The sequence below is a fragment of the Panthera leo genome, chromosome B3, assembly GCF_018350215.1.
Source record: "Panthera leo isolate Ple1 chromosome B3, P.leo_Ple1_pat1.1, whole genome shotgun sequence".
Taxonomy (NCBI): Eukaryota; Metazoa; Chordata; class Mammalia; order Carnivora; family Felidae; genus Panthera; species Panthera leo.
Genome location: NC_056684.1, coordinates 60901766 through 60919560, shown reverse-complemented (window position 1 = coordinate 60919560; position 17795 = coordinate 60901766). Strand labels below are relative to the sequence as shown.

The window sequence follows — 17795 nt, the reverse complement described above, 5'->3', positions numbered from 1 at the left end:
CCTCCCTCTGCCAGGCCAAAGGGAGGAGGTGAAGAATGAGGGGATAAATTCAGCGCTGGGCTGATTTGGGGCTGACTCCAGGGAACAATGGTGCTGACCACATTTTCTGAACCCAGTCAAGGCTTCTCATCTCCTTAAGAGATGCAGTGTTTGAAAATGAAGCCGTCCTGAAAAATCTAGGATGTAGGGTCACCGTTTACTAGGGGCCATGTTCTCAGCTACAGGTCAGGGATAGAACCTGAGGGATTTGGTCCAAAAGAAAAAGAGGGGACATTCCACTGTGAGCTTTGGAAGTGAGAACTTCCAACAAAACATTCTTCTAAAGTCAAATTCCTTTACCACAAACTCCCAAAGGCTGATTTGGCAGTGGGGGGGGGGGGCGGGGGGGGGGGGAGATCTCCTTGAATCCTAAGGCTTTAAATGCATTTAACTGAGATGTCTGTACCAAGAGCTGAATTATGAAAATCTTTTAAATACTGAGCTTGTGCTTATAGAGGGATCGGACCTGGGGGGAAATGGGACAGAGACAGATTCTGGGAGGAGGCTGCTTCCAAGTGGGTGCTTTTACTGGGGAACCTCCCAAGGGGAGGGGCCATCCTTGTGGGACACAGGATGCTGGGCCAGGGTATGGATGCCCCAGCTCCCTCCTCCCTAGAAGCAGGGACCCAGTCCCTGCTCCACCCATCCAAGCCCCCAAATGGCCTGCTTTAGTTAGTCTGACTCCTGGCGGCCTCCGGGACAGGGGCTCAGCTTCTGTTCCCCTGGGAGCAGCAGCCATATGAGGCCTCTGGAGCTACAGGCACCTGGAAGGACAATTACCACTAGCACGCCGTTGGTGACGAGGGTCTCAGGTGGAAAGGGACTGGAAAACAAAATGAGAACTCCCTGTCAGTTATAGCATTCTTGCCTGGTTTCTCACAAAGGTGTTGAAAAACCTAAATAGGGTCAATAATGAAAATTTATGAAAAATAGCAGCTTAAGAAACATTAGCTCTGCGGGTTGTCAAGGGAAAAAGTGGCAAACATTTTAAATAGAATAGGAAAAAAATAAATGTATAGGATGGAAGGAAAAGAGTTCCTCTTTTCTTTCTTCCTTTATTTCTTTATTTCCTTCCTTTCTTTTTTTTTCTTCAGGGATAATGCTTCTTTATGCCCAGCTGTAGGGAACTATGAGGATAAATAGGTAGCAGCAGGGAGGGGCCTGAGCTCACCAGCTGCAACAGATGCAGTAAATAGTTCTGGTGGCAAAAATGACCCATTCTCCTGTCTGCGCTTTATTTAATTCATGCATTTAACAAACACTTATGACCCAGCTAGAGAGGGGCCTGGTGAATATGAAATGTCTTCATGTTATAAAGTCAGGAACATAAGCCTCCAAGGTTACAATTAGTCTAGGGGAGTCCACAGCCTCCCTTGCCAAAATTAGGCCCAAGATGACTGTGTCTCCAGATCAACTCTTATTACCAATTGTGACACGTTTCATTTCGCAAGCTATAAGGAATTTTCCCCCCTAAAAGTCTTGTTAGATCAAGAACTGGAGGAGAGAGCCCAGATTTCTTCAATGGGAAACAGAGTTGATTTTAATTTGTCAATCAGCTGTTGATGGGAAATGAGGCACCCCAAAGAGTTCCAAGAGCCCCTAGGCAGAGGACTGTTGGAATGGAGTTTGGTAAGCCTTCTTGTTACCCTCCCCCTGCTCCTCTGCAGATCCTAACATGGCAGGGGTGGCAGTGGGGTGGGGAGGGTGTGGTGCTCAGCTCTACCAAGACTATGGAGAGGAGTCAGCTGCCCAGTTTGCCCAATCACAAGGCACACTACCATCCTGAGCAGACTTCTCCCCTCCCCTTCCCATTCCCTTCCCCCCTCCTCTTTTTGTCCTCTTCTCTTTCCTATCTTCCAGCTCTGGGGCCTAATTCTACTTGAGTTCCCAGCATAGTCGTATCTTCAAGACCTGGGTCATTTTCCTAATTGAAAATGATGGGAAATAACCCCATATGTTGGGCCTGAGCATCCTCTTGATGTGATTCTAGAGTTGGGTGCAGAGGGGGAGAGGCTGCTTCAGGCCAGGGTTTGGGGGAGCTTATTCTAATAATTTGGGGTTGAGGATGAGACACCCTGGTCCTGACCTCTTTCTCAGCCTGGCATCTACGAGACCCCATCACCATGTGGCAGGAATTCTTCCCAGAGGCCACTCTCAGGAATGCAAGGGAGCTGAGGCAGGCAATTTGGCCAGAATTCTTAATCTTTGAAGCCATATTGATGTCAGTAGAATAGTGTGAGTAGGGGTGGGGCCCGGGCACCTATAGTATTTAGAAACCCTCAAGTGATTCTGATGCACCCTGTGGGGTGTCAGGGGTAAGCGTGGAAGAGGGGAAGGCAGCAAAAAGGCAGACTAGGCTCTGAAATGCTTGTGCCTGGAGCCACTGGGGAGTGAGGACTTCAGTGGGGTCCTACGGGGCTGGGACCTACTCACCTCTCCTCCAGCAGGAACTCTACCTCCAGCTCTTCCATGCCCTGGCAGAGGGATAAAAGGAAGGCAGCTGTGAGCTGGGGCTGTACCTGTCTTCCCCAGAACATGCCCCTTTAGCTTCTACCCCCCGCTTCCCATTGCTCTCCTGAATTCCCAAGGGGCTCAGCACCTTGGGCAAAAGAGAGCTGAACTATTGTCCCCTGTAAGCTCAACTCTGAAGGATAGGGACTCCTTCCTTCATCCATTCCTTCCCACCTCTTGTATAATTTCAGGAAGTTGTGACTTCATTGGACCTTAATTTCCCTGCCAGAATGTAATTCAGGCAAGAGCAAGGATACTCATTCTCTGCTGTGTTCCCAGTGCCTGGAACATAGTAGGAAATAAAGTTCTGTTGAATGACTGAATGGGTAATATCCTGGTCTTTTCCAGCTCTTTCTCTGATTTTCAGATTTACTCTTCTTTTCCCTCATCTGTCCCCTGTTCCCTGGGCCATCCCAACAGCAGGACTCGGAGGGAAGAAAGGGAACCAATACCTATTACACCTCCATTTTGTACCGGGAACAGTGCTAGGTGCCTTAATCATGTTTTCCCATTTCAATGTCACAACGACCCTAAGTGGTAGGTATCATCATTGCCATTGGATAGATGAGGAAACAGAATACAGAGGAATTAAATAAATTCTGCAAGGTTACACAACTAGTAAGAATAGCACTGGGATTGACCCAGCAGTACTATCTTTTCCTCACTTGGTGACAGAGAGAAGCCCATAGAGTGGCATCATAGAAATAACCAGCTGCTCCTCATGAGGCAGGAGGCTGAGGGACTGGACACCTGCACCCACCTCTGGGTTGAGTGGGAACTTCATATGGGTTTTCTTTCGGAAGCAGAGCTTGGTGAGGTCATAGAGGACTGTCAACAGGTGGTCATTTGGTGTCACTGTGTCTTCATCACAGATGCTCAGCTCCAGCACGTTCTAGGGGAAAAGGGAGGGTGCAAGTCTGGTTACTGTGTTTTTATGGACCCATTCCCTAGCAAGGAGGTGGGTTTGAGGTCTGGGGAACAGCATGCAGGTCCCTGCCCAGGTATGAGAGACTTTTGTAGAAAAATGAACTCGGGCGGTGGGGGATAGTGTCTATACCCTCCTTTCCAACTCTCCGAAGACTTCCTGACCCTCTGCTCTGATTCTCCTGGATAATTTTTCTCTTTTGCAAGGTTGGGAAGGGTCTGTGAAGTGTGAGGGATGTCATTTAACCTGGGGGAATGATGGAAGTGCAGAACAAGCAAAACCCTTCCCAAGTCATAGACTGTGTTCAGCACTGGGACCCCAGTTGCTGAAGACAGCCCATTAATTACTAGAAAACCCAATTCAGGGAAACTAACACCTTAACACTCCAGGGGAGTGATGTGACAGGTTACAGTGATTCTCATACTTGATGGCCTTGGGGTGAGGTATTTGAACTCTATACTTTGGTTTATCAGATCCTAATAAGGTCTTATGAGTGGTCCCAAAGCTATGTTAAGAGTTGAACAGCTGCCCTGTCATCTGGCTGAACACTGAGGTCAGTGGTTTTGGGTGACATGGATTAGCCTCTGAGGTCTCTGGTTCCAAGGATCCTGGGAGATGTGGGTTGGGGCTGGGTTTGCCTCTTTGGTCCCTACCAGGTGGACATAAGGTGGTCTGGTGGTTCCCTACTGAATGAGATTTTCTAGAAACACAGACATGCCCCACAACCAACCCCACATATTCATATGAACAGCTCCATAGCTCTTTAGACAAAGGAAGTTCAAATTCTGCTTTCAAGATGGCAAACTGAGCCCATGCCAAAAACCATATATATGATATGGTTATCAAAACCATATATATGATAGAAGAGATATTTTTATAGTAACAGTATAAAGTCCTTCTTGAAAGTTAAAAGGACTCATCATGAACCAGAAATAAATAATCATCCTAAAATGTGGAAGCAGTAAGCTGGAGATGTCAAGCCTCAAGTATCCCAAGACTGGGGTCAATACCTCCATGATGAAGCCAAGTTTGTTTTAAGAGCACTCTGCTTGGGATGCTCAAGGGAGAATTCTCCCATAGGAGATGTGAACACAACTTAGAATCACCATATATCTGAGGAAGGCCAACACCATGAAAAAACTCAACAAAGGAAAGAACAGACACTCAAGGAATTAGAAATAATAAAGCCTTCTAAAAAGGATTTAAGAGAGGGTAAACCCTCCAGCTGGAATTAGACTGGCCTTAGACCTAGTGAATAGAATGGCCCTTCCCCTCCATTAGTTTCCTACTTGGAGCATGTTCTGGAGCACACTCAGTTTTGTGGCAGGGAGCACCAAGTTCCAGCAACGATCAGGTAGAAGGACAAGAGAGAAAGGAAAGAAGGTAGAAAGATAAGTAGACTCAGAGGGAAAAACACGAGGCAGGCCTAATAAAGGAGTGGGTGAGCAGAAAGATGGATTGCTAAGAGGAGGAGAAGTAGGTGGGAGGAAAATAGACATAAGAAGGACACATAAGCAACAGAAGGACAAGTAGTCATGGAGGGGAGCAGAAATGTAGGCAGGGCTGACAGGTGTTGTCCTCCAAGTCTCACCTTCACTTGGCTCTGGATCTGGAAGCTGAAGGTTTCATTCCACTCTGGGTTTGGGCAGTTGGAGATGGTCCTAGTCCTCAGCCTTTCACGAGAAGCAGTGGGCAGCCAAAGGCTCACAAAGCAGTCTGTCTGGCTCACTGTCCAAGGAAGACAAGGGTTGGGGGGAAAACTGGGGAATCAACCCGGGGCCAGAGAGGAGAGTGTAGAATCAGAAGGAAACTTCAGGCAAGTCACTTCCAGAGCAAGCCCTTGTCTCAGCTTTAGCCTTTGTCTACCCTCCTGACTCATGGGTCTGGATCTCCAGAGACCTTTGTCCCAGAGGTCTCGAGAAGGCCACAGCCTGCAGGCTAGAAAATTCACAGAGGGGGATTCAGGTCCCACTGGATTCTTCTCATGGACACTGAAGGCTTCTGGCTCTTTTCAGAAGCACCCTAGCTTTTTGAGCAAATACTTGCTAGATTGGGACAAGGTATGGCCACACAATTTTTCCTCTGCCAAGGGAAGAGCTGAAGAACCAGTCCCATAAAATCCAGTTTAACCCTTGTTTAGCCAAGGTACCAGGGAAACCAAAGTAGGGCTCTACTCTTCCTCTGGGCTGGTGACAAGCAAGGATTAGAAGGAGCACAGTCTGGGGCACTTGGGTGGCTCAGGTGTCAAGCTTCTGACTTTGGCTCAGGTCATGATCTCATGGTTCGTGAGTTCGAGCCCCGAGTCAGACTCTGCACTGACCGTGCCGAGTCTGCTTCAGATTCTGTCTCCCTCTCAGGAGAATCTAGAAGCAAGGACCACAATTTAAATATGACTTAATGTCTCAACTGCAGCTACCAGGCTCTTCATACCTACACGAGTCTCCCAGCATGAGGAAGGTGACCCAAGAAGCCCTCACATCTGAGGCCGTATCCTTTTTTTTTCTTCTTTTTTCTCATTTGAAATGAACAACCCAAGGGTGATATTACTGTGTGTGCTCTGGAGAAGGGACAAAGGCTTTATTCTTAAAAGTCTCTCCTAAAGTAGAGGAATGCTTCTCAGGTCTTCTAGTTGGAACAGCAGAAGGCATAGGGCAAAAAAAATAGCAGCTTAGCCTGGTTCCCTCCCTCCATTCTACCTGGGAGGAGGGAGGAAGAGGTGCCATGACTGCCTTGTCACTCTCCCGGCAATCTGCTGGAGAAATTCCCAGGGCACACACCAGATTTTTAGGAAATGATAAAAGTCAATACAATCTCCAGTGTCAGAGAGTCCTCTACTTGGTGAAGCTAGTATGAAGATAGGAGTTTTGTTCTGATAGGACTGATCCAAACTAGTTCATAGTTATTATTAGTAATGTCCTCCTGGACTGACTGGTCTCATGCTGTCACTACACTGAGAACATTATCAGAGGTAAGAACCACAGTTTATATCATTAGTATCCCTAGCTTCTGATTTCATCTCCAATGTCTGATTAATCTTTGAGGGCTGGCCATTCAGTGAATTGGAATTCATGGCTCTCCTCCCATCCAATAAAGGTAAGACGACACTGCTTTTAGAGGCCATAATCAGATAATCCAGAGTCAAAGAATGACCAAAACCCAGAGGGATGCAGAGAAAATGATGACCCTTCTGTGCCCAGCCTACTCCTCCTCATGTCAACTCAGGTGTCTGGCCCAGACACCAAGTGTTGTCCTTGGCTCTCACATGGCATCAGTTTAACTCCTCTGACCTCACCAGACCACCCACCTCTTACTTGTACTGCCACTGCCTTGGTGAAGGCCACCATCACCTCTGCTGCCACTTCCCACTCTTCTGCTGGCTAGCCTCTTCAGATTTCAGGAAGAGCCTCTTCTGGAAGCCTTCTCTGAGCCCCCACCTCTGGGCCAGGTACTCCTCCTAGCTTAGAGCCTCTGCTCCTCTCCTGGCAGGGCTCTGGTTACACCACACTACAATGCAGGTCAGAACATCTGTCTCCACTGCACCTTGAACACCAAGAAGGCCTGGAGTCTGTGTTTTGGCACTTGCCAGACATTTGCTGAATAAATGAATTGAATGGAAAAGCCCAACTTCCTGATTTAGAGCACAGTATCAAATTCTGGACTGAGGCACCACAGATATAGGCAAGTAAGCTGATGTCCAATTGTCTATAGGGAGACTCCCCAGGATCTCCCGGGACCTCTCTGTTGGCTTTTCCTGGACACTCGTCATTCCTCCTTAGCCTGAAACATTCTCCTCAGGTTTGCCTCCCGTACAGTAGGAACCTGCAGGCAGGGACCCCACCAACTCTATACCTATCTGCTTAGCATGATTTGATTGACCCTGTAAAGGCCCCTTTGCCTCCAAAATCCCTTTCCTATTATCAGTCTATGCTTATCCCATTAAGCCCATGAAATAAAATCTCAGTATTTTTGGCCTAAGGTTTAAATCTCTAGTTAAGATACAAATACTGGAAGAGACAGGATTGATCACACACCCACACTTCAAGCACTGATTTGTTTTTCAGTTATTTCCACAAGAATGGGAAGGAGAGTGAAATCCTGGAGAGGGAGAGATGATTTGGTGGAGCAAGGCTGCCAGGGGCCTGGATGATAATCTGGAGCAGGCATCATTATCTGACTATAAGGAGAGTGACCAGCATGTTGGCAATAAAGAATAGTTAAGCAACACTGACCCAATTCTGAGTATTTCAGGGACTGCAGAGGATTTCCTAGGCATTGATAGGTTTTTATCCTTGTTCCTTTTAGAGTGACAGAGAGCTTGGTCATTTGAATGACATGCTTCCTTTCCTGGAATGTGGGTGGCAAAGATGACTCAGTGAGATCTACAGATGTTGAGAACACTATTTTCCTAATACCTCTGGAGACACCTGCCTCACATCCCTTGGGGTACTGGTTTGAGTTTTAATTTTCTTTTCCCAAGAGGAATAACACCTCTTGGGAGCTAGGAGGTTTCTAGGTCCACTCTATCCAGTCCTGGCTCAGGGCTGGCCAGAGCGTACCTTGACAAGGGAGTCATCACTGAATCTCATCCCTTTCAGGCTCCTTGAAATCATAGGAAACTCAGACAGACACTAGAGGGCTGGACCAGAGTGGAGCTCAGTTTTGATCTAAGCTAGAAGGGAAAAGTTTGGGGCAGGAGTAATCTAGGACCCAGAAGATATCAGGATAGTTGCAAACCTCATTAGGCAAGGTGACAGAAGAGCCCAGCCTAGGTCAACTGTGGAGTCTACAGGAACGTGCCCCAGGCTAGAGCCCCAGACACCATGTATGCCTTCCACCCTGTTCCTCAGGAGAAATGAGAGAAACATAAACAACAAGGGGTTCCCCAAAGGGGCCTGGAAACCCCCAAAGGCAGCTGTGTGCCAGAGGGGTGTGTGGGGAAGGGGAAGAGGAGGGTGGTGGAGCCAGACCTCAGCCCTCTTGTCTGGCTGCCTGCTCTCCCATCTCCCCACCTCTGGGATATGCAGAGGATGGGTGTGGCAGGAGAAGACAGAAGAAAGGGGCTTGGACAAAGGGAAGGTCTGCACACACAGGTGCAGGCATGCCATGAGAGCGTGCAACCTGTGTGACCCGAAGGGTTGGGACACACACACCCTAGGAGTGGAGGCAGGTGAATACAGCTGTGGGCATGTGCAAGCTGTGGGTATCCCAGGGTGGGGGGAGTGGGTGAACTCTGCCCAGGGGTGGGTGAAGTGTCAGTGACCCACGGTGGCATTGGAAAAAAGGCAAAAGAGGTGGCCAGTCCCTGGACCCAGGGAACCCTTCTCTTCAGATCACTCTCTGGTGGCCTGGGAGGGCCCAAGGAGCCTGAGGAGAAGTCTCTGGGCCTCCTGCCAGCCTCTTGGCAGAGCTAGGCCCAACTGGACACTGGCTGCAATTGCCCCCATTGGCATGGGCTCTGGACACCATGCCCTCCAGGGGGTCCAGCTGGAGTCCTTCGTGACCTCTTAGCTTTCCCTGAGCCCCAGGGCCCTCCCTCCTTTGTTGTACACACTCCTGCCTGCATTGCTACAACAGTTTCCCAGCAAATTAGTCAGACTCTCCCCACCTATGCTTCAGCACAATCTGCATATGACCTCAGGAAATCATGCAATCCCTTCCTCAAGAACTCAGGTGCCCTATCACTTGGATCCCCATCCCTTCTCTGCCTGGCCCTAGCCTCCTTCCCCTGCTCCTCCTCCCTCTACCCCCCAGAGTCCAGACCTGGAATAAACACTGTTTCCACCATAGGCAATCATTAGACCTCACATGCAGAGTGGGCCTCAGCACTACCCTCAGGTTGTGGGAGGAGCACATGTTGTTTTGAGGCCTGCCCTTCTCCCTCCCCACCCCCACTGGCCACAGGTGTCATGTGGCTCCTCTACCTCCCTCAGGATTGCCCCTCCTGCAGATGGGGCTCCCAGGACCTCTGGATGCCCATGCCCTGCCCCTTTCAGACCCCAGGCCCTCAGAGCAGCCTTCCTTAGCTACTCCCGGCTTTCAATGTCCTCCTCCAGGTCTAAATTCTACAGTGACAAAGTTAGAATGCCATTTCCTGTTACTAGTCTATAATCACTTTGGGTGTAAAAGTCTTCCCTTGTTAAAATGTATACTTGGTGTCATGGCTGTCGGCATTCTTTGCCCCCATGAGGCTCTTGAGTCTAGCTGAATCCCAGGGTGAGGGCAGTGGGAGTAAAATGGAGCTTTGGGGAAGCCTGGTGGCTCTTGTGAATGCGGACACCCCCACAGCCAGGGGGCCTTGACACAGAGCTCTCTCCTCCTTGAGGGCTAAGCCTCTCTCTGGATGGGGTAAGTTGAGGGGAGCACAGGAAGGGGATCTGGGCTCTCCTGCTTTCTTGAAAAGACAAGCATGAGGGGAGCATCTAGCCCACCCAGATGCCTTGATTTCCTATTGAAGCCAAACACTTCCCAGGGCCCCCATAACCTGGAATGCAGGAGGGGCTGGGATGAGGGTGAAGTCAAGGCTGTAAGAAAACACTGCACAAACAGTGCTGGTGAGTCAAACCACATCCATGGGGCTACACTGCAGAGCTGGTGCCATGTGGCCTCCACCATGAACCCCAGAACCCAGTTTGGGATCCATGCACTGAGCAGGGGCACGGAGACTAGGCTGGCAGAAGGGGCTCTCCTTCTTCTTCACCCCTAATAGCTCATAAACTCATGCAGAAGCAAGAAGTGCCCGTGTGGGAGAAGCTGCTGGTCCCACAAATGGGTGTTAGGGAGTGGGGAGTGGGGAGGAGAGAGTGAGGCGAACAGTTTTCTCAGACCCAGGAACCCTACAGGGGCTGGTAGTGCCAAGGTTACAGCTAGGAGGGGGGCCTGGAAAAATGATATCAACCCCAAAGTCTGAAATACAACCTGAGTGTAGCAGACACCCTGCCCCCACCCCCCAACACAAACACCTCTGATGTTTCTCCAGCCAGGGCAGGACTCCTTCCAGGCCCCATACGCAGAGAAGGAGGGAAGACCGGATACTCACCCATATCAGCCTGCCGGACATTTTTCATCCGGATGACCTTCACTGTCAGCAGGTGGCATGGAGAGACCCCACCCTGTGGGTTGAGAGGACAGCGGACTCATTCTTCAGGTGATGACAACTGATAGAGCAGCTCAAGCTAGACACAGTCTCCCACTGCTCAGACCCAAGATGCCTCCTCACAGTCAATCCACATTTCTGGGCTCTTGAGGACACTGCTGGTCCCCAAGACTGCTGAGGTGAGGGGCTTACTTCTCGCCTCACTAGGAGCCAGCACACCTTGGAAAGGGATGGCTTCATGCCTGTTCTGTTCATGTTTCTCCTGTTTGAATCTCACGATTTGAAGCCCCTTCCCTGAGAGTTTTAACCAGGCTTAGAGGAATCTGTTTACCATCTACTCCCAGCCTGTGCCCATGGAAGATGCATGGAACTCCTCCATCTGACCAAGTGACCCTATTTAAAGAGGCCTCTGAAGAACTTATCAAACTCAACACCCCAAAAACAAATAATCCAATGAAGAAATGGGCAAAAGACATGAATAGACACTTCTCCAAAGAAGACATCCAGATGGCCAACCGACACACGAAAAAAATGTTCAACATCACTCATCATCAGGGAAATATAACTCAAAACCACAATGAAACACCACCTCACACCTGTTAGAATGGCTAACATTAACAACTCAGGCAACAGCAGATGTTGACGAGGATGTGGAGAAAGAGGATCTCTTTTGCATCGTTGGTGGGAATGCAAACTGGTGCAGCCACTCTGGAAAACAGTATGGATGTTCCTCAAAAAGCTAAAAATAGAACTATCCTATGACCCAGGAATTGCACTACTAGGCATTTATCCAAGGGATATAGGTGTGCTGTTTCGAAGGGACACATGCACCCCCATGTTGATAGCAGCACTATCAACAATAGCCAAAGTATGGAAAGAGCCCAAATGTCCATCGATGGATGAATGGATAAAGAAGATGTGGTATGTATGCGTGTATATATATATATATATATATATATATATATACACACATATATATGTATATATATGTATATATGTATATATACGTGTATATATGTATATATGTGTATATATATATGTATATATGTGTGTATATATGTATATATATATGTATATATGTGTATATATGTATATATGTGTGTGTGTGTATATATATATATATATATATATATATATATATATATATATATATATATATAAAATGGAGTATTACTCGGCAATCGAAAAAGAATGAAATCTTGCCATTTGCAACTACATGGATGGAACTGGAGGGTATTATGCTAAGTGAAATTAGTCAGAGAAAGAAAAAAATCACATGAATTCACTCATATGAGGACTTTAAGAGACAAAACAGATGAACATAGGGGAGGGGAAGCAAAAATATAAAAACAGGGAGGGGGACAAAACATAAGAGACTCTTAAATATGGAGAACAAACAGAAGGTTACTGGATGGGGTGTGGGACGGCGGATGGGCTAAATGGGTAAGGGGCATTAAGGAATCTACTCCTGAAATCATTGTTGCACTATATGCTAACTAACTTGGATGTAAATTAAGAAATAAATTTAAAAAAAAAAAGAGGCCTGTGAGTTAGGACCTTTCACACTCCACATAGTTTGCCCTGTTGCCAAAATCATATTACACCTTTTTAAGAATATGCAATTCTTCTCTATTTAAAATATTGTTGGGGTTTTGGGAAAAACATAAAAGTATGAAGAAAAAGAAAAGAGTCTCCAGCATCCCACCACTCAGAGAGATCACTATTTTCACTTGTTTTTTGTTTTTAATGTTATAATCACTTTTATTTTCAACTCAGAATGTATAAAGATAGTTTATCTGCCTCGGTTCTATTATCAGAGATAATATTGCAATGACTAACATCTACTGAATATTTACTATTTGTCACTTTTCTTACATTTTTAAAAACAATTTTAATCTTTATTTATTTTTGAGAGAGAGAGAGAGAGCACAAGCAGGGGAGGAACAGGAAGAGAAGGAGACACAGAACCAGAAGCAGGCTCCAGGCTCCGAGCTGTCCACAAACCGTGAGATCATGACCTGAGCCGAAGTCAGATGCTTAACCCTTTGAGCCACCCAGGCACCCCTTCCTTACATTTTAAAACCTTCATTAAGACCTTGAGGTCCTGTTATCTTGCTATGATTGAGGTATTGCTATCTTTTTAAATTGAGATACAATTGAGATATAACATATTAGTTTTAAGTATATAGCAAGATGAGTTGAGATACATATATACTGCAGTATGATTACCACAACGAGTTTGGTTAACATCCATCACCACACATAGTTACAATTATTTTTTTTTTCTCATCAGGGGAACTGTCCGCGTTTTGATGTCTGTCCTTCCAGCCTCTTCTGGGGCTTATTCTAAACAGCAACAATAGAACGAAGCCTGGGAAGGCTGCTACTTAGAACCTGAGATAGATGTGTAAGTCAGACTTCAGGTCCCTTCTTCCTCAATTCCCAACAGCTGCCTCTGATCAGAACAAAAGCCAAACTGACAGTCATATACAGGTCTGAGGAATCCTTTTGCGAGATTAACTCCGAAATATTGGAAATCCTCACAGCCCATAACTTGATCTAACAAGATTCTGTTTTGAGCTGGGTGGCTCGAGGCAAAGGCCACATACACCACTTCTCTCCTGGCTTTGGAAATATGGCTGTGGCTGTTGGCCGTACCCACTCTGGGCATGATGGGCTCCTCATTTCTCACTCCCCAGCTGGCGCAGCGGGTGTCCTGGTATGATCTTGTGAGGAAGCAGGAGTCGGTTTTCACCCAGGAGAGCAGTTCTGGCAAAGCCTGTTCCCAGTGGCCCACTTTCTCAGATGGCAACGAGAGTTCAAATGTGGGCCACCAGAGGCCTCAGCTCAGGCAAGGGTCAGTCCTCAGGGACATTCCCTAGTATTGAAGGACTCTCGATCATCACAGCCCTTCTTCTGCCTCCAGGAGGGCTGCCCATAGCCCTGCCTGACCCCCCTTCTGTCTTGTCTGGAAGGGATGAGCACTCACAGCTTCCCGCAGCACCTCACTCGAGGTCTCCCTGCTTCCCAGGGAAAGTCCTCCACTATCTAACCCTGATGCCTTCCAGTGAGGTTGACCATCTCTTCGCATTCTAACTCAGCAAGGCTAACAACACCAGCTACTATCCCTTGACTGTGTGCCACATGCTAAGCGTTGTGTGTATAATCTCTGTGTTTCATATTGCTCAATCTTTCCAACACCCCTCGAAGCAGTTATTATTAGCCTCGTTTTACAGATGGCGAATCTGAGACCAAGTCCTTTGATGGTGGGCACTCAGCTAGAATCAAAGGAACCCGAGTTTGAATCCAGTTCTAATTCTTAAGCCTGTTGCTCATAATCATGATCATGCTGTCATCTTACTTGAAAGCAACACTTGGGACACCTGGGTGGCTCAGTTGATTAAGCGTCTGACTTTGGCTCAGGTCATGATCTCGCGGTTCATGGGTTCGAGCCCCACATCGGGCTCTGCACTGACAGCTCAGAACCTGGAACCTGCTTCAGATTCTGTGTCTGCCTCACTCTCTGCCCTCCCCTGCTTACACTCTGACACTCTCTCTCAAAAATAAATATAAAAAATTTTTTTAAAAAGGAAAGCAACCATTAACTTTCAATGCAGAGACAGGTGCTGCTTGGCCCTCACCTCCTCCTCCTTCATCTTTTCCTCTTAGAACCTTTTTTCCTAACAGCTTCTTCTTTTCACTCTGAATTCCCTCAAGGCCCTCCAATAATCCCCAAACTCTGGTAGTCCTTCTACCAGTAATGCTTTTATTGGCTACATTTCTACCAATATGTTTCATGATCTCTTTTTTATTTTTTTAAAGTTTATTTATTTTGAGAGAGAGAGAGAGAGAGAGAGAGAGAGAGAGAGAGAGAGAGCACAGGTGGGGGAGGGGCAGAGAGAGAGGGAGACAGAGAATCCCAAGCAGGCTCTACGCCGTCAGCACAGAGCCTGATGTGAAGCTCAAACTCACAAACCATGAGATCATGACCTGAGCTGAAACCAAGAGTTGGATGCTTAACTGAGCCACCCAGGCGCCCCTCTCTCTTTTTTTAAAGAGCCAGTATACACCGAAGTGTAAGGGTTCTTGGAGGAGTTCTGCTTCCCAATAGCCTAGAGGGCTCCTTCGTGGTCTACCTTGAGTCTCAAATCACAACTTCTAGCTCAAGAATTTGCAGGAGAGACTCGATTCCAAAGGGCTCTACAAACTACTCTGACATCTTTGCCAGCAGAGAGGCAGCACCGGGCAGGGAGTTTGGGAGACGGCCCAGAGGGGCCATGCTGAGAGGTAGGCAGTGGGAACATGGGATTCAGGTCTTGGGCCCAGATGATTCCAAGAACTAGGTCTGAGAAAAATGACCTTCTTGGATAAAAATGAATGTAAATATTTTGCTCCTGGTATAACCAGCTGAACTGGAGTGGTGCTGGAGATAAGCAAAACTTCATGGCCCCAGAGATAATTGATCCAATTACCAAGATCCAAGAGAACAAAGCACAAAGCAGATGGGAGCCAGAAACCGGCAACATTATGGCAAGTTCATGGGGCAGGTTATAGTGTGGTAAGGGTAACCACTTTAGGGACTTGGATAAGCCTGTCCCTCGGACAAGATACCTTGGCTGGTTATCACGATGAAATCATAGCCACGGCCAGATACCATACCAGCTGGACCGCAGCCCTGCAGCAGGGTTGGACATCAATCCTTCGGTTCATGGGGCCATTGGGGGGTCCTGGGTAAGGAGCAGGGAGTACTCAGGGGGTTGGAGCTCAAGGCAGAAACTATTTGTCAAACAGTGCAGAAGTGTATTCGGACACGTTAATAACCTACAGGGAGGGTGAGCCATGTTTTCAGGGAAGCCTGAAAGCCATGTTTTCAGGGTGAGCCTAGTTTTCAGGGAAGCCATGTGGGAGGAAGGGCTCTATTACTCAGGCTGCGGTCACACACACGACTCCAGCTCCAGCCTCCTCCCTGGCCTTGGTTCCTGGGGCTGATCCCTTCAGGACCCTACTTCCCCCTTGAGACCTACATAGGACAGGGGGATCTCCTGTGGAAAAGATGTTGCCCTCAGGACTGGCTATTATGCAATTCAATAGTACCCCTTCCCACGCCCATCTTTATAGGTATGACCTTGGCGGAGGTTGGGGAGCACAACTCACCACCCTCCTCCAGCATGCCAGGCCCTGAGCCTGTGCTGGCTACATTGCGTCTGCTCTCGTTTAGCCCTCCAGCCACACTGTGGGGAAGGTGCTGCCATCCCCACTTTGTAGGGGACAAGACTAGGTTTAGAGATACTGCATCTCACACAGGGACACACAGCCCAGAAACAGCAGGGCCGGGACTCAGGTGCAGATCCACCTGACCACAGGGCAGCACACTTTCCATCTACCCGGAGGCTGGCTCTCACCGAGAATTAACCAAAATGGCTCAAAGCTTGCTCCGGGTCACATACTGGACTACTTAATAGCAGAGGCAGGAGTAGGCCCTTGGCTCTCAATTCAGGGCTTACCCTGCACCCCAGGTCTAGCTGTCACCACAGATTAGTCAGAAGAGTGGTTACAGATGGGATCCCAGGGACAGGCTCCCAGGTGGGGGTGGGAGTTGGGGAGAGGGTCTGACAACCCTGTTTCAGAGGTGGTGGGTGTGATACCCATCCCCGGGCCAGGCACACCCTAACTAAACCAGCCCACAAGGTCTGGGGTGCGGGAGAGGGGAAGACAGTGCGCAGGGAGACTGTGGGCCATCTGTCCCCAGGGCTTCTTAGGACAGGCGTGGCCGGTGGTGCCACCTCCTCCTCCCCAGTGAGCTGGGTGTAGCCTGTTCCTTGCAACACCTGTATCAGAGCCCCGAACAGCTTGGTGATCCCTCCCTGGATGCGTGGGTCCTCCCTAAGACGACACCATTGGGATGGGGACTTTATGGGACCTCAGAACATTTCCCAGCTAATCTGAGCAACATCCCAGACCAGGGGGTTCCCGGGAGGAGCTACCATGCTGTTTTCCCTTTTAATCACACAGGCTAGGTGACAGGTCACGGCAAGAAGGCCAGCTCTGAGCCTTGCACCCTCTGGGACCTGAGAGGGCCGCGCAGTCCTCAGCTGCTTCACTTGCCCTGTCCCTTCTGTGGAAGCTCTCCCCCAGCCCAGGTTCCACAGGCTCAACCAGACTGGGGAGGCAGGAACATGCGCTGACCAGAGGCTCTTCCAGCTCCCTGAGGTGCTGTGGGGGAAAAGTGGCACATCCCAGGAGGTGATGTCTATCTTGGCCAAGGCAGTGGGGCACCAGGCACCATGCAGCTCAGAGCTACCCTCCTTGGGCTCATTGGAGGCTGAGTAGGGTCTCCATCTCCCACCCCAAAAGGACAAGACACTTTCAGGGCATCACTTGTCTCATTCAGTGATTCAGTGTAGGCTGGAGGAGGGAACCCTGAGGAGGGGAATGAGGAAGAAATTGCTGCTGAAAGTCCTGGCCATGGCGTGCCTATGGAAAACTGGAAGCTTGAGGTAAATGGGAAAGCTGAGGTGGAGCTGGTCTGGAGCCCTGGCAACCCGTTCCTTGAACCCAGGGTCTCTCTACAAGGCCATGAGGAATCGGATGGACCCAGGAGTCTTGACCACAGACCTAGCTGGGCTTCGCGGCTAATGTGACAGGCTGGCAATGCCACGGATCCTCATGGGATACTGTAACACACACTCACAAGGCATGGCAATTTAGAATGACCGTAGGGTAAATGTCCACTCACAGCTAGGACACGCAAGTGTAGATCCACCCCTGGCAGTGCTGAGCACCATCTATTCAGGTGCTGTCTTGGCCCCAGATGGCTCTGGGCCACACCACAGCACAGTGTCGAGCCTGTGGGTAACCCCAGCTGGGCCATCCCCCCAGGAGTTCCAGCTGGGCCAGACCATGTCCCCAGGTACTAGGTAGGGCTGCTGAGCCTAGGTGCTCCATGTCTCCGGAGTCTACAATGCTCCCAGTCCTCCCTGTGCCTGTCTCCTGCCCTCAGCCTCTGCCCCACCTACCCAGCACTGCTCCCTCACCTCCAAGGCGCAGGGGGATGAAGGCTTGCCATCTTCTGCCTGGTCTAGGTCTGGTAGGTAGTGGGAGAGCCAGGCGGGCATCTGCCTCTGGAGCATCGTGTCAGCTCTCCAGCTGGGTGGCAAGATTGGGAATTTATATTCTGACTCAGAGCTCCGCCTTCTGGACACCTGTCTGCTGTGGCTGGGATTGCAT

The 17795-nt window shown here is 48.9% G+C and overlaps 1 protein-coding gene and 1 long non-coding RNA gene across 5 annotated transcripts in view; one reads left to right on the top strand and one right to left on the bottom strand.

Moving 5' to 3' along the window:
- The window catches only part of PLA2G4E (phospholipase A2 group IVE), a 57371-nt gene that overhangs the window by 17915 nt on the left and 21661 nt on the right, over positions 1-17795 (bottom strand). Inside the window, exons 2-6 of one of the 3 annotated variants that reach the window (XM_042942297.1) lie at positions 10512-10584; positions 5067-5203; positions 3311-3442; positions 2473-2513; positions 820-862 (exon numbers count right to left, since the gene is read on the bottom strand). In XM_042942297.1, coding sequence (XP_042798231.1) covers positions 820-862; positions 2473-2513; positions 3311-3442; positions 5067-5203; positions 10512-10584 — 426 coding nt within the window. The other 2 variants (XM_042942296.1, XM_042942295.1) reach the window with 2 other exon arrangements.
- LOC122222151 lies at positions 3436-7697 on the top strand. Of its 2 annotated transcripts, XR_006203626.1 has the most exons (3): positions 3436-3551; positions 3949-4028; positions 7537-7697. It is a non-coding gene; the product is annotated as an uncharacterized LOC122222151 (long non-coding RNA). The 2 variants fall into 2 exon arrangements; XR_006203625.1 differs by lacking the exon at positions 3949-4028.